At 54.2% G+C, this 25,318-nt stretch overlaps 1 protein-coding gene across 3 annotated transcripts; it reads left to right on the top strand.

The window, feature by feature from the left end:
• The first annotated feature begins 689 nt into the window (after window positions 1-689).
• Window positions 690-19,546, top strand: LOC119112731 (protein glass-like). 3 transcript variants are annotated; one of them, XM_037237005.1, is made up of 9 exons: window positions 690-839; window positions 1,970-2,058; window positions 12,538-12,626; window positions 13,020-13,169; window positions 13,426-13,514; window positions 16,172-16,402; window positions 17,465-17,573; window positions 18,450-18,586; window positions 19,165-19,546. In XM_037237005.1, exons 1-9 carry the CDS (start codon window positions 766-768, stop codon window positions 19,328-19,330), a joined length of 1,134 nt encoding a protein of 377 aa, XP_037092900.1. In that variant the 5' UTR covers window positions 690-765; the 3' UTR covers window positions 19,331-19,546. The 3 variants fall into 3 exon arrangements, with proteins under 3 accessions (XP_037092900.1, XP_037092899.1, XP_037092901.1); XM_037237004.1 differs by having other exon boundaries at window positions 13,017-13,169; XM_037237006.1 differs by lacking the exons at window positions 690-839; window positions 1,970-2,058 and adding an exon at window positions 10,724-10,799 and having other exon boundaries at window positions 13,017-13,169.
• Window positions 19,547-25,318: the final 5,772 nt, after the last annotated feature.

Raw genomic sequence — 25,318 nt, 5'->3', positions numbered from 1 at the left:
GCAGTTTTATGCAGTGTTTGCACAACCTGAAGTGTTTAGAGACTAAGGCGTTCAGAAACTCACAATGCGACAGCGATATTCATGAGCAATATGCCCGCGATTGTCGGACGCGAAAGCAGATGAAGCCCCGTGAATGTGCGGCCGCGGACGCCGAGCTACCGTCTCGCCCTTGCAAAACCTTACACGCACCATCCGACCAGCGCTTACAGACGCAACAGCAATCTCCGGGGTTAGGGGTCTGAGTGCCGAGAATGCAGTTGCCACTGCCGCCAGCTCCACCTCCAGTACCGACACAGCCAGACAAGCGCACCGAGCGCAGAAGATGAGGCAGTCAAACCACTTCCCCGGGCCCCTCCCCCGGCGCGCGCCGGCTGCTGGTTGGTCGCCGCCGCCATGCTCCAGCCTCCGTCGCCATGGTGACCACTGATTCCATCCCAGTCGTCTGGCAACCAATTTGCTTGCCGCCGGCTTCCCAAATAGGCGCTAATTACACGGCACTGATGAAGCGGCCGCGTCGTATCGGCTTTCCGGGCGGCGGCAGCGTTGTAAGGCGTCCTATAAATCTTGCAGGCGCTGGCGGAGATGGACAGTTACGTGCCGAACAACCCCAACTTCGGCTGCGAGCCGGCCGCCTGGCAGCCGCTGACGCCGCCCCGCTACCAGTACACGCCGTCGCCGGAGCCGGGGCCGCTGCCAGGCACGCTGCCGCCGGCGGCCAGCCTCGGGCCCGACCCGCCGCTGCAGACCTGCCACACGCCCGACCCCATGATCAACGGGCTGTCGTTCAACGCGCTAGACTTCGAGCCGCTGCCGCACGTCTACACCATCAGCAACCAGAGGTGAGGCCCCGGCCGGGGCGAGGCGGGGCGGGACGGGGTGGGGCGAGGTGGAGCGGGCGGGCCTGTCCCTGCCCCCCCCCCCCCCCTCCACCATCACCACCATGATCGTAGAGACATTTAATGGCATGCTTGTTTAGGCTACGTACTGGTTAAGGTTGTAGTATGTGTGTAAGCAGTAACGATGTCGCTTGCTGATATGCACCAGCATTGTACGTTGTTCATTATCAGCGCTGCTCATCGGGCAGCGCTCTCGCAGCGTATGGCAATGGTGTCACTAGGCATTGCATGCTAATCTACACCCGTGATGTGTGCAAGAGTCATTAGTGTTGCGGTGTCAGTAGGGAGGAATGGGCGAGAAGCGAATGCCCTGACCTGCTTCCAGAACCGATCTGCAGATTTGCCTATATTTTCTCATACGTGTTAAAAAAGAGCAATGCATTTAGGTCTTAAGGCCTAAACTGGTCTAAATCACGTCCTTGGCCGTATGTTTATCAACACTGATCTGCGTTGTGATAATAAACCGCCAACTCATTGATCGACATAATCCGGTGCGTCCATCCGTGTCGACACTACATGTTCAGAACCGAGTACTGATCATCAATGTCACCTTTTCACTAGGCGTGCTCGCATCGCATATCTTTCCCGCGTAGACCTTGAACCCCTTCATTTTAATTTCATATGCGTACCCGACACGTAACTCCGTGGACGGGCTGCTGACGTGCTGGCTGTGCGGTTCTCATCAGTTTTTTTTTAAAGTTACGTCCGATGCAGTAGCTTTGATAAGTGCCGGGTACATATCGCTGGCGCCCCACCCACTTTATGTGGGCGTGTGATGTAAGGTATTCTTACGCGGAGTGCTCGGGGCAAGTCAGCAGGTGAGGGTGGCGGGACACACCCATCTCAGGACCCAAACTACAGGGCAGCACCTACTGGCGGTGACAGAGATTACCCCTACTGATCTAAAAACAGTTCATAACTTTTAATGACAAACGTGTAAGGTGTGTAAGATGTGCGATATAACATGCTATTGAGTTTTAATTACTGCATTGTTCTGTTCGTTTTACGAAGCGTAGCCGATGAGCTGGTCGGTGGCGCGCGGGAAGTCCGACACGTGGCGTGTTTTGTTGCAGGGGCTTCAGTCCGCCGATGCGAGAGAGATCTCCGACGCAGGAGATGAACGACTTCTTCTTCCCCATGAAGCACCACGGCGCCGGCGCCGGTGAGTGCGTTTGTGCCGCATTCCTGAACGGTGTCTCACGGTGCCGCGGACGTCACCCAGACATAGGCAGGGACATTTTGACGAGGGGAAGCACCGAGTTTAGGGGTCTGCTTACTGACACTGGTATGTAACCGCTGAATACAACTTAACAGTGCTCTTTAAAGGTGCACGCTGTCTGGTACTAAAGAAAATTAAAACGACGTTTCCGCTACATCGCTACAATGCAATTTCAAGTTCTATTTTATAAACGGATAGAACCTTGAGCCCCCGGTTCTTCACTGTTATGAGCTGAAAGTTCGTATCCTAAGCTATCGAACTTCAATATACCAAGATGTACTGGTTAAACAGCATTATTGTGCAAACATTGATCATATTGTCAGCACTCGAGTTTCCAAGCTGTGTTCACGGATCACGAGTGCCTCGTGCCCCGTGAACATAGCCCAGCTTCAAACGTCGAGTACCGTCTAAATAGCCAATGTTTGTCTAAATTTGAGCACCGTCAAATAGCTAAAACGGTAGCGTCGTGTAACCAGCACCTCCTGATATATTGCGTGTCAATAACTCCGCATACAAACTCTGAATTCATAATGGTTCCAGCTCAGTCAGCTCCGTACATGTCATCGTGCACTTGTGGCCAGATCGAGGGATGATATTTCCGTGACTGTGGCAAACCATTAACGGGCACCATTAGTACAGAACGTAACATCAACGCTTGAGCGCTCGCATTGGGCAAGACGGTGAAAAACAGCGGCTCGGCCGCACTGGTGCAGGGGGCGGGCCAACTCACCGGTTCACGGGTCGTGCTCGCAGCAGCCGCCGCCACGCGGAGCACGCGGCGCGCGCGTGATCACTGGGAACCGGGAGCGGGAATATCCCAGATGCGCCGCGTCAGAGCAGGCAGCGCCGCGCCGCGATGCTGCGGTCACACAACACCTGCGGGCGGCGGCAGCACACGCCGATGGCGGTCGCGTTCACAGGCTGGCGGCGCTGCTGGGGTCAGGCTCAGCTCAGCTCCAGCGGGCTGTGATGTTTATTCGTTATTTTTGCATCACTATGGGGGGGGGATGCAAGCTCAAGGTCTAACGCGAGTGACACCATTTGGTGACGTCCTGTGCTGTCACCAGAACCAGACTTGCCCCCCCCCCCGCTCCCCTGTCGCCCAATTTGGCTTCATCCACCCCGGCTCCCTGGCTCGCTCGATTAGCCACAGTGACTGACCTTAAGCTCACCTGGGTGTATATCGAAGTAAGACACGGGGTCTAAGTCGATGAGCTCCCCTTTTGAGTTATTGTGTAGTTTTAGAATGGTGTTAACGTGCCGAGAAGGCTGATGTATATCCCAATACAAAGAAAATTAAGCGCTTACCACTAAGCTGAAAACTGAAACAAATATACAAATCACCGACGGCACTCAGTGGCTGTAGAGATCGCCCAAAGATCTTGAAGAAATGTATCAAGTCTAAACAAGCGGCTTCAGGTCGCGCGTCCTCTGCCAAGCAGCTTGTGGTGCATACCTTTATCCTGAACTATGGGCGACCTGACCTGTGCTCACTGGGGTGGCGGAGGCGGGGACGCATGGGGCCGAGGTGTTAGTCATCTTCATCTCCGATCCGGCCTGGGCCACTTGGGGTGGCGCAAGTGGGGAGACATGGGGACGAAATGTCAGCCATCGTCATCTCCGACCCGGCCTGAGCTAACCAGGAAAGCGGAGGTGAAGGGGCATGGGCCCGAAGGGTGGAGAGAATTAGCCATCCACTTCTATGGAATAATGCTTCGTAAACCAAAGTCGTTGCATGGAAGGAGCCCGGGTAAAGGTCGCGTTGTCTCTCTTCTCCGATTCTTGACGATATCCGCCGCAACTGCCGAACCTGTACGATCCTTGAACCGGACTGTTTGCAAGTCAGCTAGTTTGCTGGGAGGCATCACGTAGCAGACCGTCATGACATGAACAACCGTCGATATAGCAGCTTTACTTATTGTCGGAGAAGTATAAACTGTATTGAATGCTCTTGAACTCTGGATACGCATTGAAACATTCGGAGCTCAAAACGTCCCACGATGAAAACGTCGACGCATCCAGCGAAAAACAAAACAAAACGTTGCATTCAGCCTTCATAACATCCGGAAATCGTCCAATGCACCTGGACAGGGGAAATAATATTCATAACATTCAACGTTCACGACGTCCAAAGGTTGAAGAAGTGTTAATCAAAGCTTGTTCATTGGATATCGTGATCGCTGGATGCATTTTACATTGGTTTTTGTGATTTTGGTCGTTGCGAGCTTGGATGCTATGAACTCCGCCAATGGGCCGGTATTGGACGCATTTTGAATGCGATGAACACTGGATGTTGCGATTTTGGATGATAGGAGGACTGGACGCTGCGATTTTGGACGTTTTGCTAGTTCCCTGCTCTTTCACTTGATTTGTCCCAAGCCATGCGATTGACACCAAGTATCATCTCACTGAGGCTCAAAATGCTTGACTGACAAGCGCGGCTTTATCTTATTCGGGTCTCGAAATGGCGACATGGCTGTTACAGGAGCACATCCACAATGTTGTTAACAGGTAAGCCCCAATGGGGGGTAACAAACAGAATCCAACAGTGGAGAAGAAGAGTCTGTATCACCTTTCTGATGCGCAACATTGATATAATTCGCGTTATCGAATGAGCGGATTCATAAATGCGTAACGACGCAACAAGCCACGCCCTTCAGACCACCGGCTAGGTCCAATTTCTGATAGGATTGAGGACTTGTTCTGAATGCATGTTTCAGTGAGCGACTGGGTAACCTGTCAATTGTTGGCATTTTTGGCTCGCCTGGGACTATCGCAAAGCTGGTTTGAGGTTATTCGTCATAAATCTTGAAATAATTGAATAGGTTTCGAGACCCCAGAGTCTCTTGTTTAGCATAGTAACTCTGGTACGTGATGTCATTTGAAGCATAGTGAACAGAGATGTGCAATTCCAAGTGGGAGTGCTATCTTATACAAAGATCCAAGTTGTACTGCACGCTTAGGCAGCTGCGTTAGGTACGTTCGTGAAGAGAATGATAATGCTATGGAGGCGCTCGGAATGGAATGACTTCAAAATCGGCTTTGGCGTCCTCATTTTTTGATGCGTTTATCTACTAATCACTTTTCAAGCATGACGCCTTCTACTTGCTTGTTCATGTCGACTCGCTCTGTCTTTTCAGCTTGACCTCATGACCTGCCCCTGATTTTACCATGCGCTCGGGTGGGGTCAAATTGATGCCCCGAAGGTTTTACGGAATGACTTCCGACCGGCGCGGCGTAGCCACACCAAATTTTGTACAACTATAGACAATTAGATATTAAATCTTTTGGTATAAAAAGTTAAGATACACCTTGTGAAGTTACTGATCAACGACATGTCAAAGTTAGACCATGGATTCAGCAAAGTCAACTTCTAGGGAATTGTTCAATCTGATGGAATAACGAAGTGTTTAACAAAGCCACACACTTCTGAGATACTTTCTGAGGCAACACAACAATAAAATGAACAAATTGAATTGACCAAAGGTTGGGTATGAAGGTAAGAGCAAGGTCAAAGCCAGTCTGTTTTATTACTTCATGGATTGCCGTATAGGGCGATTTATGGTGCTCATTTCGAATTTATTGATAACAGTCACTGCATGGTATATCTTCCATGGATTTTGTATAGGTCATAATAGGCTAATGATCTAAAGTGACACTTGGTCAACACTTCCGCCTTTTAAGAACATAATGCCTGGCATAATCTTTGTCATTCATTCAAATGCAAAACTCAAAGCAGTTTTGTATGATTTTGGTCAACATGCCCTACAAGTGGTCGAACCAGTTCACAGATCTTAAACGAGCATGTAACCTTTTGCTTACAACAGATATCTAGGTTTTGGGGGTACGTGGGGAACTAACCTGGAATTTGACCTTTTTGAATTTATTTGACCCAAAGGTCATGACGCAGGAACTTCAAATTTTAACCTAAATAAGTTATAAGTTAACCCCCCATGCCCCTCCTACTATAAACAGCGTCGCACCAACACCTACTCACATTCCTGTCTTGTTCGGCGACGATCATTCTTCCCTGCTCGACACGCATTCGTCTCAGAGACAGGCCTCCTCTATCCCTTGAAAGGTTCTAGGCCCCCCACAAGCGTTTCTTATATAATTCGTGACTAACCAAATCATCACTAAACCATCATATTTCCCCAACCTATCAAAATAGCTTCACCTCACAACTGTTTGCCCGACTGGCGGAAGCTGTTTTGAGGGCGATTTTTGTGTTAATCTCCAAAGAGGACATCACTCTGTTAAAACAACTTCACCTGTTTCTTTTTCGAACAATGCCAAGGCAAGCCGCGGGGATGAGCTGGCAGCCACACCCGGACAGTGGGCGGACCTAGACATGGCATGCCGGACGGGCTGGCCAGTGACCATTGGGTGGGCGTCACGCGGCCGACGGACGGGGGGAGGCCTCGCCGGAGGGTGGGGCCTGGCCGGAGGGTGGGGGTCTCTCCAGAGGATGGGTATCATCGCTTAACGATGAGGGAGCGCCTGGGGATGGGACACTTGTGGGGAATGGGGCACCGGCGGAGGGCGGAGCAATGCTGGAGGGTAGGGCTCCGACAGGGAGAGGGACACTGCGAGAGGGTGCTGCCAAGGGTGGGGGCGGGCCGAAGAGAGGGGCCCCGGGACTGGTTATTGGTCATTAACGGGACGGGACGTCGAGATAGCAAACATCAGATGACGTGGAAGTATATGGACGAGTCGTGCTAGTTGCTGACACGCGTTGGTTGATGGACCATCTTTTCGATTCTCTGGATGTCCCCGCGCACCAATGTTAAAACTAGCACAACTGCCTGGCGACAGACGCATGCTAGAACGTTTCCATTACCATTGTTGTTATATGACGTTCGGTATGGCCGGGCCCTATACCGCGGGCGTGACGCCGAAGGGAAGCTCTTCGATGATACGCCGGCGCAAAACAGGCAGGCCCTTTGTTGACACGCCAGACGGCGTCTCCACGCGGCTGGCCAAGAGTCGCATCCGAGCCTTCGCAGAATGGAAGGCACCGTTTTCCATACGTCCGTATTTGTAGTGTAGTTTCGGAACCAGCAGTGACTACTGCAAGATAGCACAGCCGGCAGGATCCATCGCCATGGATCCGAACGCCCTCGCCCAGGCCCTCTCCTGTCTGACAGACTGCTGCAAGACCAAACCAGGGCCTCAGAGCAACGGGGGGAGCCACTAGTGGCGCTGGCCGAATCAGCCGGCAAAGCCAGACAGTCTCACGTTTCAGACTTCGATGCTGGCCACACGGACACCTCCGGCACCGCCACCAGTCCAGCAGCCCTCAGCGGCACGAAACGGCTGGGAGCGACGGCGACGCCCGCCCCCAGGCTGAAGAAGGGTGCCAGCCTGCGTGAGTCCTGGGAAAACGCCCGCCAGAACTCTGCCGTCATGATCAGTGGCCGCGTCCACCCTGCGTCCGCCTATCGCCGGAACAGGAGCGCTAGTGCCCGCCGATCCGACTCCGGCCGCTCGGGCTCTCGTCGGCGAGACCCGCCCCCGACTCCGGACAGGGGTGCCGCACGCGGTCGACGCCCGCACGCCGACGAGCGGGCCTGTCCGCACGGTCAACCAACCACCGCCGGTGCGGTCGTCGCGGTCACCCCAGGGCATGCGTCGCCAGCGTGCAGCGCTGTGGTGCGCGAACGCCTCCGGCCTCACCGCCTTGGCCGAGGCTTGAGCCAGCCTCGCGCGGACGTGGCCGACGTCCGAGTTTGCGGCCTGGTGTCTTGACGCGCTGCCCAGGTCCGGCTATCAGCGCTGCATCGTGGTGGGACCGGCTCAGCCCTCTGGACACCTGACGCCGGCGCGGAGACGTGCGCGAGCGTTGCTCCCGGCTGGAGCCTTGCACATCGACGTCGACGGTCTGTCTTCGCCCGTAAATAAACTGTACGCAGCCGGTGGACATAAGCTCAACTGCTGCGAGACGATCACATGTGACGTGGCCTCAAGCGCGAACACAGCTGCCGTGACTGTATGTCATGCAGGGAATCGACAGCGCTCTGCTCTCATGACATGAACCCATCCCCCTCCGTATACTGTCGCCGTATACAGTACATCTCGGTATACTGTCGCCAAACCTCCCTGTCCACCTCGTGAGCATCACCACCAGCTCCGCCGCTACCGCCCCTGCGCGGCCAGCCCCTTCGCCGCCAGCCCAGGTGCCACAGTGTGACGTCAGTATCGTCCAGCGGGATGCGATGCCACGGCTGACGGCCGGCAGCACCTCGCCGGGCACGCAGTGGGCGGTGCCGCACGCCTCCCACGCATATGATGCACTAGCTAACAGAACACGCACAGAATCGGTCTTCTGACCCCGTCAGTTGCGCACGTGAGCCGTTCCGTCACTGGGACCGGGCTCTCGTGGAGCCCTTGCGGAAGGAACGGGCAGCTCACCTCGCGGCATTCAAGGAGGTCTCCCCGTGCGCTGCCAGCACGGCCTCGCCACTTGGTGAGAGGCCTAGCGTCCCGGCACGCATCGCACTGACGGACGACGCTCGTCCGCATGCATTCGCGGCAGCGCAACCCATCCCGTTCGCGTGGTTGGATGACATCCGTCGGCAGTTGGATGAACTCCTAGAGCGGGGTGCCATCGCTCCTGCCGACTTCCTCACCAGATGGTGTCATCCCATCGTTCCGGTGGCGGAGCGAGCCGATCCTGCCGGCAGGAAGGGATCGTCAGCCCGCCTGACCGTGGACCTGACCCGGCTGAACAAGACCGCTTGGTGGGGCGGCCCGCCGGTGCGCACACCGCAAGACAAGGTCCCCAGCATCGGGGTCGGTGCGCGCCACTTCATGAAGCTCGATCTGCTTGATCTGATCTCGAAGCCCGGTCTGGCTTCTTCCAGGTGCCACTCGGCCGCCGTGACCAGGAGCACGTCATTCGCGTCTTGAAGCGGTGTGACGCAGCAGGCATCACGCCGCACCCCGGGAAGCTGCTCTTCGCCGGGCCATCCGTCAGTTACTGTCACTACGACGTGACCGCCGACCGCTGTACAGTCCACCACCGGAAGGTCAAGTCCAGTGTTAAGTTACCCACACTGGTCAGCATCACCGGCCTGCGCAGCTTCATGGGACTGATGAATCAGCTGGGCGCTGTCTCGTCAGATGCTGCACTGGCAGCCGCGCCGTTGCGGAGCCTGCTCCCACCGCCGGAGCCCCGGAACACGTGGATGTGGACTGAGACTCGCTCCCGACCCTGCGGAGCCTGCTCCCACCGCCGGAGCCCCGGAACACGTGGATGCAGACTGAGACTCGCTCTCGATCCTGCGGAGCCTGCTCCCACCGCCGGAGCCCCGGAACGCGTGGATGTGGACTGAGACCCGCTCCCGACCCTGCGGAGCCTGCTCCCACCGTCGGATCCTCGGAACGCGTGGATAGGGACTGAGACCCGCTCCCGACCCTTCGAAATCGAGAAAAAAGACGCTCATTTCACCTCCAGTACTCGCGTTCTTCGACCTGCAACGGCCCACCGCCCTGCAGGCCGACTACTCTCGACTGCACGGCCTGGGGTACACTCTGCTGCAACGTCATGGCGAACAACGGTGGCTGGTTCGGCGCGGCTTTCGATTCAGCCCGGTCGCGGAATCCCGCTACGCCGTCATCGAGCTCGAGCTGCTCGGCATGACGTGCGCCGTCCAAGAGTGTTGTCTGCTTCCTGCTGGTCTCTCGTCCTTCGATGTTCTCAAAGACCACCGTGCACTGGTGCACATCCTCAATCAGAGACCCCTGCCGGCGATCGACACCCCGCGGCCGCGTTGTCTGCGCATGAAGCTCCTCGCGTACAGCTTCGCCACAGCCTGGCAGTCCGGCAAGCACCACGGCATACCAGACGCTCTCTCCAGAGCCTGCGCGGACGACCCCCCCCCCCCCCTACGGATGAGCAGATCGCTGAAGAGGACGTTACCCATCAGCTCCACAGCCTCGTCGTGCGCACTGTGACCCAACTCTGTCCAGACGGAGTCCGGGTGCTTTCCATCACACCCTCCACCTCACCGTGCGGGTTGAGACTTATTTTACATGTTAGGAGAGGCCCCCGTGCAGACGAATGAAAACAAAAGGCATGGTTTTTTGTGTGTGGAGTCGGGGGCGGCGCAGGAGGCAGGGAAGGAAGGGAGGTGGGAACAGGGGCAGGAAGCGCGGGAGGAAGGCCGTTGTCCCTTGCCGGCAGGCATGGGACGAGAGAGAGAGAGAGAGAGAGAGAGAGAGAGAGAGAGAGAGAGAGAGAGAGAGATATATATATATATATATATATATATATATATATATATATATATATATATATATGCCGAATTTATTTACGAGTTGTGGTATGAGTAGGAGGAGTAGAAATAGGTTGCTGTGAGAGTTCATTTGCCCTCTTCCCGTCCAAACTCAGCAAGCTCTTTGAAAAGTAACGCTCAGGAGCCCCATCCCCTCCCCAGTCTGTGAGGAGGCCTCATTTTGTCTCCAAGGGGACCGAATAGTAAGTCGCACATTCAGTGAACATTTGCCCCCGTGATTTGCTGTCGGCCTGCACACCTGACCGGCCTCGGTGCGTCCGGGCGCGGACGGCCGGCCAGCAGGCGCGGCGGCCTGCTGCGGGCGCGAGGAGAGCCGTCTGCACCGGCCGGCCGCCGCCCGCTGGGCGCTGCTGCACCCGGAGGTGGAGCGCAAGCACTGCCAGCACGGTAACCGAACCCAGTCCACGGCGTACGCGCCTGGCCCGAACTCCGTCCGCCGCCGTCCGCTCAGATCGAGCCTCTCTGACGTCCGCCCGCTGAGCCAGCGCTCGTGTGGTTACCATCCGCTTGGATCGTGCTCTTCCGATGCTCGTCGCCTGGCTGACACTCCTTTGATTGTCGTCTGCTTGGTGTGGTATCACCTGCTTGGATCGCACTCTTCCGATGCTCGTCGCCTGGCTGACACTCCTCTGACTGTCGTCTGCTTGGTGTGGTTACCATCCGCTTGGATCGTGCTCTTCCGATGCTCGTCGCCTGGCTGACACTCCTCTGACTGTCGTCTGCTTGGTGTGGTGTCACCTGCTTGGATCGCGTTCTTCCGATGCTCGTCGCCTGGCTGTCACTTCTCTGACTGCCGTCTGCTTGGTGTGGTATCACCTGCTTGGATCGCGCTCTTCCGATGTTCGTCGCCTGGCCGGCGCTCCTCTGACTGTCGTCTGCTTGGCTTGGTATTACCTGCTTGGATCGTGCTCTTCTGATCTTCGTCGCCTGGCTGGCATTATTCTAATCATCACTTGCTTGGATGGTGATCTTCAAATGGGCGTACATCCGTGCTGATGTATGCTCTTCGACGCGTGGCTGAAGCGCTTGGAATTGGAATTGCGATGATGGACGGTGTCGGTCTCTGCCGCGTGCTGCCATTCTTATCATTCGTGCTTGCGCATGAGGGTTGCGGAGCAAGCGCTGCGCAGCGGGCGAGGATGCACGCGCATCGTGCTTTATGTCCATGAGAGCACCTGGCTGTTAATGTGTAGGGTGACTCGTAAAATCTACAGAGCTCCTATGCACCCATGAAGCAAATAGATGTAGGCCGGGCTGAACTAGATTGTTAATAAAGGATGGTGAATGTTTTGAAAACGTGGCTAATGACTGTTAAGGCAGTGAATCTGTCGAAGACTGAAGCTCATATTTAACTGACGCTGGGCTAGATCGCTCCATGACAAGTTGGGCTTATACTTGGATAGGTTGCTTAGTGGCTGTCGTGATGTGTCCAGTGGTTATTTTCCCTTTTTACCCGATGGATGCACAATGCAGCAGTGCGGTGTACGGAGACTTGTGGTGATTTTCATGACGGCTCATTTTGCTGAAATACTTCCTGATGACACAAGTTTTCTTTAAGCAACAGTGGCCCCAATTCTTGCAAGCCTCACACCGTGTAAATATTTCCAAAAGCTTGGAATTAATCACAACGATGATGCACGCATAAAAATTCTGGAAAACTGTCTTTTGGGTCAGCCTCCCCATCACAATGTTCGTGAAGCTCCCTTTTGCAACTCTCCTCCTTTAGAAGATCACAAAACGCTTGAACAGACAAAGCCTTTCCGTCGCATATCTCGTGCAAACCCTAACGTATGCGACAAGGATCAGTATTCGCGTGGCCAGCTATTGTGGAAACAAGCCATCTGTGTCATCAGGATGTTTCACATCATGCTCCATGCATACATCCAAGGCTAGGCAACAGGTCATTCAAAACGGTGACAAAAAACAATACTTGACTATTTATTATTTGGTTATCAGGCGATTACTAGTTTTGGCGTAGTACAAGGAGTCTGAGCCCCACCAAGTTCCATGCCGCGTTCGGCCTTGATTTTTGTTGATATGGTAGCTGACCGCTCACAACTCTGCGGTGGTCGGACTCGGCATCATGGACTAACGGACTTTCTGACATAGGGTTATCCCTTTCCAGGAACCTTGTCGCCCAGCTCGTCTGGACATCTTGTGCACCAGAACGCCCTATCAGCAAACACCTACAGTTTCGGAAATCAGTCGAGCCAGGTGAGCAGGGGCGCTGGGTGGGCGAAGCCAATCTAACTGTCAGATGAGCTATAATGATGGATGTTTACCCATTGCAATCAATCATTCAGTGACATACATCGTGAAGCGATTCGGTCGTCCCTTCTCTACCGGCCGACGGTCAGCCCGTTCTCCCCCTCTCGCTCGGGTGCTGCCCCTGAAGAATCCGCATCCCCCGCCCCCCTCCCCGCAGCAGCTGACCGGTCTGCTGCCGTCTCCACTGACTCGGCCTGCTTCCTCTCTCCCTGGGGTGCTGCCTTTGACGGAGCCGCATCCCCCGCAGCACCTGACCGGCCTGCTGCCTTCTCCACTGACTCGGCCTGCTCCCCCTCTCTCTGGGGTGCTGCCTCTGACGGAGCCGCATCCCCGCAGCAGCTGACTGGTCTGCTGCCGGCCGGAGGGCACCACACAGCCGAGCCCGCCGGCTCCCAGATGTTCCCCAGCATGTCCGTCAACGTCAGCATGAACATGAACATCGGCGTGTCGTCCGGATACCAGCTGCCGGACGAGTCCTTCGCGCACCAGGTGACAGCGTGAACGCGCTTGACATGCTTGTCCTCATGGACCACGCGTTGAAGGCACGCGGGATGACGTGATATGTGATCGTGAATAGGATACTGTTCGACAAGACTGTTCCGCGTGCCAATCACCGGTCTCGATAGCACGGTGAGCGGTGAGCGTAGAGCGATGGGTGCCGGAACACACGTGCGCTGAGACCTGCGGCACGGACTGAGTCTGGAGATGGCGGTGTGAAGGTGACGCGTGCCGCTTTGTTCCGCAGCTGCCGTGGAGTGGCAGTCCGCCCCAGTACCCGTCCGGCATGTTCAGCCCCCAGCCGCCCCTAGTCAGCCCTCTCTCCATGTCGGCCAGGTGAGCAGCCACGTCGCTGGTGCGCCTGTGCACGGATGCATTCTGAACGGATCACATGACTTATTTTGCCTTCCCTACACGCCCCAATGTAATTTCCTTCAGTCAAGTCATGACCATGACGTACATCAGTGCAGTGTATTGTTTCGTATCCAACGACCAATCGCAACGTGCCCATCACGCTTCGAAATCTGCTCCGAAAGGCACTTGACAAATGAACAAACGAATGCCTGTGCGGGATCCGAACTCAGCAGTCCTGCCCATTCTCATCATTAGGTGGTCTTGGAATCACCAGTGCAGCATTCAACATGCGCCTTGTCTGCTCGGGGTAAGAGCGTTAATGACTGTGCGGATCTTACCCAGTGCCGGGTGCGCCGTTTGCTCAGTGCGCGGCCGCGTTACGGGCTACGCCCTGTAGGCCTGGCGGGCCGGGCCGGTGGCAGCTGGGAACGGGTCAGAGCCGCGCGCGGCCGCATTACTGGCTGCACCCTGTCGGCCTGGCGGGCTGGGCCGGCGGCGGCCGGGGGCGGGTCAGAGCCGTGTGCGGTAGCGTCGGCGGTCCACGGGTGCACACCAGGGGCTTCCCGCCGGCTCCCTGTGGCGAGTCATCGGTCGGCTTATGTTCCCCGGCGCGTCGGAGCCGCCGACATGTGCTTGTCCTGATGTCGGAACTGGACGCGAACATTGGCTGCCCCATGTCATCAGCTTCGAGGCTGTGCGCACACGTTGCAACTGGGCTGGGGAACTGGTATGGTAAAACTCAACACTTGTTACTTCTTACCAATACTCGTTCTGCAGAATTTTGGATCACGTCTATTTTACACAGTTTATTCCGTTACACCCATAAGTCAAACGGACGTCATAGTGTTGCTGCGCCAACACCGTGTCGTTTGTCAAGCGAAGTAACTACAATAGTCAGTGGCTTCAACGATGCACGTTTCCTACCGCTGAGGTGTCTACGCGAGATAAAACTGCACGCCTGCGGGGAGAGGCGTATGCCACGTCATTATTAGATGCGACCGTCTCCGCACATGTGCACCTCAGATAAAACGGTTGAGGAAGGACCAACTCACACAACACGTTGCGTGTGATTGCATCACAGAATTGTCCTTACGAAAGAGGCGTCATCGCATCAGAGATCGTGCCCGGAACACCATTTGTTGCTTTTCGCGTTTCAGTTTGCACAGCCGGTGTCGCGCGCGCCGCGGGGGTTCGGGGGCACGCGCGTCCCAACTGGGACCGGACCCAGTGCAGTTCCGGGCGGGCTGCGGACATGTCCCAGGCGGTGGTCGTCCGCGATTTCAGCCACACTGTTATCAATCTAACGGAAATTCAAGCCGAGCATATATAAATGTGGCCGTTATCTGGAGCGTGATGCAAGCGCAACCGCAGCCACTGGGTCCATGGCGGGTCAGCTGCGCGCGTCACACCCTGAATTAGGGGCACCTGTTTTGTTCTGATTTTTATAAACTTAGTCCGATAATTTTGACTGGATGCATTTCTGGAACAAAGTTCGCGGCAAGCGGTGCTTACTGAGTGAACCCTGACCCCACCATCTTGCGGAGAAATTCCAGTTCAACAGCAGACTTTTATGGTGAGAGTTAAACATGTCACAAAAGAAGAAAGAAAGCTGCACGTGCTGCACGGTCTGCCCCGCCCCCTGACGTTATCTGACCTTGAGCGATCACTGCCAACGGTCGCAGGCCATCCTTGTCAGGGACAAATGGTGGGCTCTGGAGCAGCTTGAACTCACCCACTCCGTCACGTGCAGAATGGGAGAGGGGCGCTCCGACCCGTTGAGCTCGGGAGGCGGACTTGAGCCTGAGACGTGATGTGAAAGTATTGTGGCAGTCTTATGGCAGTCCTGAGCCGTGATGTGGCAGTCCTGTAGCAGTCCTGTGGCAGTCCTGATCCGTGATGTGGCAGTCCTGTGGCAGTCCTGAGCCGTGATGTGGCAGTCCTGTGGCAGTCCTGAGCCGTGATGTGGCAGTCCTGAGCTGTGATGTGGCAGTCCTGTGGCAGTCCTGAGCCGTGATGTAGCAGTCCTGTGGCAGTCCTGAGCCGTGATGTGGCAGTCCTGTGGCAGTCCTGAGCTGTGATGTGGCAGTCCTGTAGCAGTGCTGAGCCATGATGTGGTAGTCCCGTAGCAGTACTGAGCCGTGATGTGGCAGTACTGTTGTAGTCCTGTGGCAGTCCTGAGCCGTGCTGTGGCAGTCCTGTAGCAGTCCTGTGGCAGTCCTGAGCCCTGATGCGGCAGTACCCTTAACCTGGCTGCGACAGCATGCTTGGCCATGGACGATGCGCCACCCGAGCTGCGACTGCATTGTGACGGCTGGCGTGACCCAGACAGGCGTGGTGATGCGAATCGTGTCATTTCCCGTGACCGCTGTCTTGACTGGTGCTGTGACCTGGACCGTGACCGAAGTGCGGTCTGTGACCTTGAGTGGTGCCGTTGATTGCTACCGTTGAATATGAACGACTGGTTGGAAGCCATGAGCGAGGGTGGAAGGGACAGCCCTCCTCCATCTAATGAAAAAGTTAACATGAGCCCCACGACGTTGCCCGAAGGGGCAAAAACTACGTTTAACTTCCCCACACCCCAAACTCCTTGAAGGTTTCACCGCCCTGCCGTTGACCATCCGCGCTGATGTCGTCGTCAGTTCGTCGGCCGTGCCGTACAGCACGTCGGCCAGCTACGCCTTCACGGCCGACCTGCGGCCGGAGGCCAGCTGGACCCATGCCGAGCGTAGCCAGCAGCTGGCCGCCTCCTTCCGCAGTCTGCGGCGCGTCGACGGCGCCAGCTACGGCTCCCACCTGGACGAGTCGCTGCTGTACGTCTGCAAGACCGAGTCGCCGGCGCTCGGCCAGCTCGACAAGACCAATATCTGCAGGTGGGGTCCGACCCGCTGCTCCGATCGCCCTACGGCAACCTGATCACCCGCCAGGAAAGCAGCCATTTTGCTTAGCTCGTTTATGCGCAGTTACCGCATCGTTACTAGAGCTTTTTAGGAATCACCGCGATTGAATTTCCCTCAACTGTTTGCTCAACGCAGCGCTTGTAGCTAATTGGCGCCTTGGGAATTAATTGGTGCTGGGAACTTGGCCGTGTAGAGGTTGTGGTTCCCGTGGTCATTGCCATATCCATTGGGGTTACTTTGCTCCTCTCGGGTAAGCAGCAACCTTGCATCATAAAACAGGATGAGTTCCTTTTGGTTGAATTGATGGCCACCAACAGCATTGCAGGGTTGGAAAATGGACAAAGCGGGTGCCATTTTCAAGAAGTCTCAACAGTTTGACACAAATATTTGGCATAGGCAGCCGCACCTTGCTGGAGGAGAGTAAAGCCTAAGAGGCGGCGGTCGTCATTGGCAGTGGCGTAAGCAGGAGTCTACTCAAGAGCGGGCCAAGTCGGGTCATCAGAGAGTATTTCAGCTAATGGGGCCACTTAGACGCTATAGGGACCCAATTCACATTGGGGACTCTTTTAGACTCAGGATCCCAGTCTAATGCCCCGAGAGCCCGTTCTTGTGTGTCAGCAGCTCCTCAACATGCGTATTGCCAAAAAGTGTTCGTGCATTCGGCCCAGGTGTCCCCGCCACCCCCGGAAGGGGAAGGGGGGGGGGGGGGTATGGTCCCAGAGGCGTCCTTGACTTCACCACTGGTCGTTGGTTCATCTTTATTTCTAGTCTGAACCATGTCCTATCACGAAGGCGTAACCGTGTCCCATGCAGAATTTCGCGATTGGAAGGGGGTCAACTCAAAGCTCTGCACTGAAAATCCTGTTTGGAGCCCTGCAATATTAACATTCATTCGCACACATATTAATGCACAGAGTAAATTTGAACGGGGGAGGCACGTGGCCTTGGAGGCCATGTGCGTGTGCCGCTGCCCATCACATTCCCAGTCCTCTGTGCCACTCTGAACCCATGTCAAAGCCCCGCGTCGCTCCGCAGGGTATGCGGTAAGGCCTACGCTCGACCCAGCACGCTCAAGACCCACATGCGCACCCACAGCGGCGAGAGGCCCTACAAATGCCATGAGTGCAACAAGTCATTCTCACAGGTAGGAGAGCCCTCACCGGTGTCGAGGACACTTATGGCATGCTCACGCACCTGTTGATGGCTTCCTGTTGTCGGGAAGCTTTTGAAGTTCCGGATGATTGATGAGCGTAGCTTGCGGAGGGTCGGGAGGGGAGGTTTCGACGCACCGGGACACTCTTCGTATGCTCTTCGTGCTTTGTATTCATCTTGGTATGCGTTTGCATTTCGTATTCGTACTCTTCATCAGGCATAGTTTTTTTGTGTCTCCTGCCGCAACTTGAATGCCTTTTTGGGGCTGGTAAGTCACGATATTTCAAGCTTGTAAGGCTAAGGTGGTACTCTTGCGCTCGTCTTCTACCAGTGGCAAACTGTAGTGCGCCGCTTTCAATGTTTAAGGAAATTTCGTAATTTTTGTGCTGTATAGCATCAGGCTTATGCTGCTCTCTAATGTCCCAGCGCAACAAAATGCTGCGAATGTTTCATTCCCATCAGTGTAACATCATGCAAGCAATAATAACTCAATTGTGTTTTTGCCGCTGAAATTCAACTAACTAATGCACACATATCACGCATTGCAGCGCACAAGCGCACTTGTATTCGTTGTTATTACGCAGTTCACGTCTGTAGTGTTGTATTTGTTTATCTTAGGAATATTCTAGGCCAATTTTGAAATGTTATGCAGCCGTATTTGATTTTATCAATGTTATGTACCCATAAAGGCTATTAGTATTATATCCGTATGCAATTTAATATCATGAGCATGCGAATAGTATGACTTTATTATATATGGTACACATTTATTTATTTATTCACTTGTGTTTGATATCTGATGCGTCGGACCTTTCTACTACCGCTGCTGACTGCTGCCTTGTGTTGATGTTAGCTGCTGTGCTCCCAGGCGGCGAACCTGACGGCGCACGTGCGGACCCACTCTGGCGAGAAACCGTTCTGCTGTCCGATCTGCGACAGACGCTTCAGCCAGTCCTCGTCCGTCACCACCCACATGAGGACTCACTCTGGGGACAGGCCGTACAGGTGCGTCGGTCACTGCAGCGCTAACAAGCTGGCTTCCAGCAGGAGGCGCGTTTTTAAGGAGTTGTGGCGCACAAAAATTTTCAACTTTTGTTCTTCTTATAAAAACAGCAAATTGCCATTGTCGAAGCAACTTCTCAGCCCAACCAACGCCGAAAAGTTGAGATGTCGCTATGCTTACGTTCTGACTTCAGCTGACAGATAAAACGTGGCCATAAGGAAATTACGACTGCCCGGCCGAACGCACACGTCACCCACAGCACCCATGCCGGGACCAAAGCCTTGCAAAGTTAACAACTCCGCTCCTGGATCCTGCTCTGATGAATGTCGGTCGAGCAGTCATCAAACATTGCGGTGGAATTACAACCACATGACGCTTTGTTGCGCCTGGAACAAAAACAAAACACACTACACATCATGTGTATAAAAATCATTATTCCGGCCGCAAAGCGATCCGCAGGCTGGATCGAACCAGCCAGCGAGAACAGACCAGCGTGCCACACTTCAGCACAGTCTGGTTCCTCCCGCGTGGAGATGACTCGTAGGCAAGTTCTCGTTGGTGACCGTCACACCCGTTCCAGATGTCGCCTCTGCAAGAAGTCGTTTAGCGACTCGTCAACGCTCACCAAGCACATGCGGATACATAGCGGCGAGAAGCCGTACCAGTGCCGCATCTGCATGCTGCGCTTCTCGCAGTCGGGCAACCTGAACCGGCACATGCGCGTGCACGCGTCCAGCGTCTGTTGACGGCGAGGACGGGCCCTGTCACGCGTCGGCTCGCGGGTCGCGCCCTCCCACGCCCCGCACGGACTGACTGCCGGCCGACCTGGCAGCTCAGCGGCGGTGTAACCGCATCGGGGGAGGGTCGGCGCGCTCCGACAGTAGCGAACGGCGACGGGCGGCCATCTTCTGACAGGCGTCACCCGGCGGCTCGATTTACCGCCGCGCGGCCGTCAACGACTGTCTGTCGTGGTCGCGTGCTCGCTGGGGAGCAGCCGTTGCTTCTGAGCGAGCGCGCCTCGGCAGGAGGGCTCGTGGGCCGCTCGTGGTCGCTCAGGAACAGTCGCTGCTCCGGAGTGAGAGCTCCTCGGCAGGAGGGCCTGTGTGCCGCACATGGCCGCTCAGGAGCCGGCGCTGGTCCCGAGCAAGCGCGCGCCGGCAGGAGGGCTCATGGGTGGACCGTGCATGGTGCCGCCGGAGCTTTGCGGGGGCTACCCCTGCAGTCCGGCTCTGAAGCGCGGCCACTGGGCCGCTGTCCGGAGTGCTCTCAGGCGCGAGCACTGGGCCGCTGTCCGGGGTGCTCGTCTAGTCGAAGGCACTCCCGCAGGTCCGGCCGTGCTGTGATACTGGGCGTGGCCGCCGGTCCCGCGCCGACCGGTGCGGGCCAGAGACGCCACGTCGTCTGACTCGGCCCGGCGGATCCGATCCCGGCCGCCCGATCCGATCCGATCCGATCCGATCCGATCCGGTGAAACGCTCAACATTACCACGTCTAGTCGCTCGAAAGCGGGCCGCTTTACCTTTACCAAACCACTGCGCCGCGAGAAACCGCGCGTCTCGGATGTATTGACGTCCAGCTAGTGTGCGTGTGTGCACGTGTGTGTATGTGCGTGTCCTTGATCAGTGTAATATACGTCGTCACATGTCGAGCGTGACCTGATGTGGTGACCCGATGATTAGACCAGAGGCTAAGCCATTTGTATCTTCGTGACGTCAACGGCCGTCAACTGGCTCTCAATTACTGATGTGCAAAGCACGGTGACGTAATCAAACAGTGACGTATTCAGATGCGTCTTTACTAAACAGAGAAACTGTGTTGCCTTTCCACTAAAAGTAGAGCAATAGTTATAAGTGAGCATCATGCCAAGTGAGAATCATATATGATGCTTACTGAAATGTCGTCAACTGTGGAACATTTCCTTTGACAACGGCGAATAAAATAGTGAAAAGCTTGTTCACCATCAGCATGCGTGACTCGAAGCAGAAAGTCGACCCATGGCATTGAAACCATGTGTGGACTGGGCGCTGACGGCGCTCCAGTGCTGTCTTCAAGGACAGCTCACCTGAAAGGGAAGAGTGGAGGCAAACCGATAGACAGAAATATGTCACACGAGCATATCTCGCATTTGACTTTCTTTATGGGAGTCGAGGCAGCTGCAGAAATATTTAGTTGCGCAATTAGGGGGAGCCGCTGCGAACCGAGCTGGGGCGGGATGGCGTCGGCAGCGTGGATTAAGACAGGTCTGGGTCTGCTGATGTTTGGTCCTCCATTCCGAAGATGCCAAGAATCAGCCGCGACCCAAATGTAAACAAACCCCAGATACCAGCGTCAAACAACATAGGTGTCGCGGGTGTAAAGGCCACATCTTATGCAAATCATCACACTTTGTTCTGGACATAAAATTTGTCAATTAGAGCTTTCTCACGTGATGGAGTGGGTGACGGAGTGTGTGCCATGTCATTCTACCTTGTGACTCGGATGCATCCTGCATTTTAGGTAGCTTTGATGTAATGTTTTCGACGAAGTTCAGCGTATGGGAACCCGCCAGCCGGGATGAGAAAGAAATGACAAGCATGGATGCCACAGATGATTTGGCAGACCCTCTACTCATTACCGCGTTTAACGTCATTCCGCCGTGTCGTTAATTGTCTCGCGCGTTCATGCTCAAACATCGTCTTGGGTTAAGGGAGCGGGTAAAATAGTGGTGAAGCTGCGCATCTGAGAAAGCATTTGTACGGCGTTCGATTCCCGTTGAGCTCGTCCTTTTTGCCTGGATGAGAGACAGGCGACGCCATATAGCTTATACAGCTGAGTGTGTCGTTAAGCCTCAATGACAAGGACTAGGCGTGGTGTTTTCCGTGTTGAAAAAAATCCGCACCGTCTGGGGGAAAATTTGTGATGGCTTACAATACTTTAACTCGCCATCCTCTCCGTGGCAAGGGAGACACAACTTGATTTGAGGCACCCAAGACACTTCTCCGGACGTTTGAAAGTTCGCAGGCCGACGTCCCGTCTCCGGAGTCTCCGGTCATTTCATGAGCTTTTTGGAGCCCTACGCTCAGAGAGGTTCAGGACCTAGCTTTGTCGGCGTCATTTCCGTGGCTTTAGGCGTCAGGAGCACGGCGACATGTTTCATAGGTGATCCTAGACTACAATTTGCCAAGCCTCCTGGCAATTTAGCGTATTTAATGCAGTGTCATTCTTCGGACCATGAAGGTGTTCACTGGCTTTATAAGAGTTTCAGTCGACCTTTTACCGCTGCGTTGATGACTTGCCCGTCTGGCTCCATGAACGGTCATACTTCTCAGGTCGAGCGGCTGGCATGACGAGCAGGGACCACGAGACGGTGCCGTGGTTTTGGCGGGTCCGAGTATCTCGAGATAACCGCCGTCACATCAACACTGGGACCCTCAGATCGAGCGCCTGACATGATGAGCAGCGACCGATGGTGCCGTGGTTTTAGCGGGTCCGAGCGGCTCAAGATAACGGCCGTCACATCAACACTGGGACCCTCATCCACCAAATAAGATCGCCGGGGCGCCATCCCACATGGGTCGTTGGACACCGAAGGACCTTGAGAACATCTATGACCACTTGGCATGCCCGTTAAGTCATTTTACGCAGAGGTAGGCAAGTCGCAATTTTCTTTAAAATGTCATTACGTAAAGCTCATTGTCAACCCTTCCGTATCAACAAGCATTCGCTTCTGTCTGGAAGCCACATCAGACGTAGTCCACGCTCAGAATATGTTCGGCGCAAAGCCAAATTTCAGCGCATTTTCCAAACGGAACTGGGCGTCTGGCCAACTCCCCAGTCTGGTTTGCCCGTCGTTTTCGTCGCGACGGCCATCTTGCCCGCCGGCGCTCGCGCGCCAGTTAATCGTATCACAGGTAGCCACGGCCCCAGAACTAGGGCTTCGCCAGCACTCTGCGGGCTTCCTGTCAACAGCCCAGTCCTAATTAAATCAATAACTCCGCGCCAGTGTAGCCCACTGAAAATATATTGCTCTGCTGGGACAGAAGGCTGCACCTCGACGGCGCCGGTATCGGAAACGATAGGAAGCAAAAAAAAAAAAACGCACCCGTCGTGGATAGCTTCGTCTGATGATCACTTGTACCATGTAAACCCTTTTATCAAGGAAATGGAACCAAGTACAAGGGAAGAGGAACGAAAAGTTCTGCACACTCAAGAGAAGTCCGATGAAGCTCCAAATTGACGATATTGTCAGCGGTGGGCAAACGAACGCGAAAAGTAGAGGTGCCAAAACTCGTTCTGGCCACATTGTTTCCATGTGTTGCCATAGGAGCAACGTTTAAGCGGTTTCGAGCATTAGGCCAAGACTTCGAATCCCTGATTTAACATCTTTTGGTTACAATGTGTGCAGTTAGAAGTTTCCGATCTCGGAATCACGGTTTGTTGCCTCTATCTCGGGGCCATGTCAGTGACATTTTACTGAAGGGCGCCAAAGAACGCTCATTTCTCGCAGGACATGCACTCCCAAGGCGATTTCTAAACTGCTTTTTAAATACCTGCATCACCCTTAAGCGCATTGATATTGTTCGGCTGGCTTTTGAAAGATCAGGTCGTCCAAGATCAAGCTAGATCAAACTTAAAGATTTGGGACCGGACTGGACCGTTTGAAGGTCACATGCTTTGAATTTCAACAGTACATTTGACATGGCTTTGAAAGGTCTTTTCTGCCCTGCTCTCCACACTGATATGCTTGATGAGACTACGTGATGCTAACAGAAGACAAAACAGACCATCATACCGGCAAAAGGGTAAGTTGAATAGTGCAGTGCGCGCTATCACACAGTGGCGCGCAGTCCACGGATACGCCATACCAATCATTAAGCGATGCGAATATTGGCCGACCCGTACATGCGTCAGTAAGACACCTAAAATAGCCAAAGGCAGCATTTTCTGAAACGGCCCCAAATATGACATGTGACGTGCCTCAACTGAGACAAATCGCGTGGTAATAACTGGAAAGCCGAGGAGCTCAGTTTGTTGTGACCAATATTCACCTAACATATTTGCGTTTTTCCCAATGCGTTTGTTAAGTCACTAAAAACCGAAGCTAATCCACTTTCCACTTGGACGATTAAAGCTGCCTGGCCTTGGCAGTGCCGAAGTCAGGCGACATTCCAGTGCTGCAATTTCTGAATTTGTGCGTTAACACTAAACATGAGTACATCTCTAAACTCATGCAGCTCTAAACTCCTGCTAAACCCATGAAAGGGATACATTCCAAGGTAGTGAGTGATAGCAGTCACGTCTGTTACCACCTCTGAAAGGGGTACATTCCAACGCAGTGAGTGATAGCAGTCACGTCTGTTACCACCTCTGAAAGGGGTACATTCCAACGCAGTGAGTGATGGCAGTCACGTCTGTTACCACCTCTGAAAGGGGTACATTCCAACGCAGTGAGTGATAGCAGTCACGTCTGTTAACACCTTCCCCGTCCCACACCGTAGAAGGCATATTACTGACAACTTAATATCATTGCACTTACTAACTGCAGGCCCACGTGATTTTCAGCAAACAAGTGTAGACTTTACAAGGTGTGCTACGTGAATTGTTAGGAAACATATAATTGCTGCATAATTGTACACACTTGTATATGATTGCGTACAAACTGCTTGATCATCGGGTTCTGCAACAAACGACAAAACGACAAATCAAAGTTTCAATTTTGCACCCTCATCTCTCGGATTTTTATAAATAAGGGTTGCAAGGGTTGCCAACGCCAGTGAAGACGCCTGTGACGTTTTCAGGTCTCTCAATTGAGCGGTTTCGGAGTTACAGTCTCCGGCATTTTCGTGTTGGATGGTTGAAGGACTACGTTCGGCGGCGATATTTTCACTGCGATGAAAGGAAAGCGTATGAACCTGCATGCCAAAAAGATGAAAAAGCTTCCAGACTATGTGTGTGTCGTGGTTGGATTCATCGTTCCACAATAAATAATCAGTATTAACATTTGCAACGCATTTGGCGTTATTAACCTTTGCAGTACATGCAGAATCATTTTCTTACACGATGAGGAGCCTTTTCTCATTTGCATGTGAAAGAGCGTACTTTGAACGCAAGTTGCCAAAAGTAAAAAGGTGGCAATCAGCCTAGAAAGGTTTAGAAACAATATCGCAATAAGTGACTGCCTCATGCGCGTCATTCGCCGTCGGCTGTCGGCGCAGTATCTCCCACGCGTCTCTCCGCACGGGCGGCGGGAAATGAGCGCGTTGTGAGAAAACATTAAGCTTAACAATGCGATGGCTCGCATGCACGCAGAAGTCGACTTGTGCGCCTGTGACTCAGCCTAACTCACGCTAACTTATCAAAGCTCTTCGAATCAGGCGACCGCTGTTTCCCCTTCCAACGCATGTATGTAACACATGGACAATGACAGTCTGAGCACTGACTGGGGTTACTCTGTGGATCTTCAGTGTCCCTTTGACAGTTTTGGCCGAAGCCAGGCTGATGCTAAGCTGATCCTCTGCCTAAGCGCTTCTCCTTTTAGTACGAAGAAACGGACCGTCTGCAAATTAGCCTTGCCCTGCAAGAGCTGGCATAGCTTCTCAGCAGAGCGCGTATTCTCGGAAAGACGGCCCCACAGGCTGGCACTGGCAGCAGCCCTTTTCATGGTCCTCCAGCTCCGTCACAAGAGTTCTTCCCATGGGATGTGGCAACGCAATGTCAATAGCACTTCACGACCTCATGAAAGTAAATGTTCGAAT

The sequence above is a fragment of the Pollicipes pollicipes genome, unplaced genomic scaffold (genome assembly GCF_011947565.3).
Source record: "Pollicipes pollicipes isolate AB1234 unplaced genomic scaffold, Ppol_2.1 Scaffold_7261;HRSCAF=8764_pilon_pilon_pilon, whole genome shotgun sequence".
Classification (NCBI taxonomy): Eukaryota; Metazoa; Arthropoda; class Thecostraca; order Pollicipedomorpha; family Pollicipedidae; genus Pollicipes; species Pollicipes pollicipes.
The sequence above is the reverse complement of the archived record's forward strand: the minus strand, read 5'-3'. Positions and strand labels throughout refer to the sequence as shown.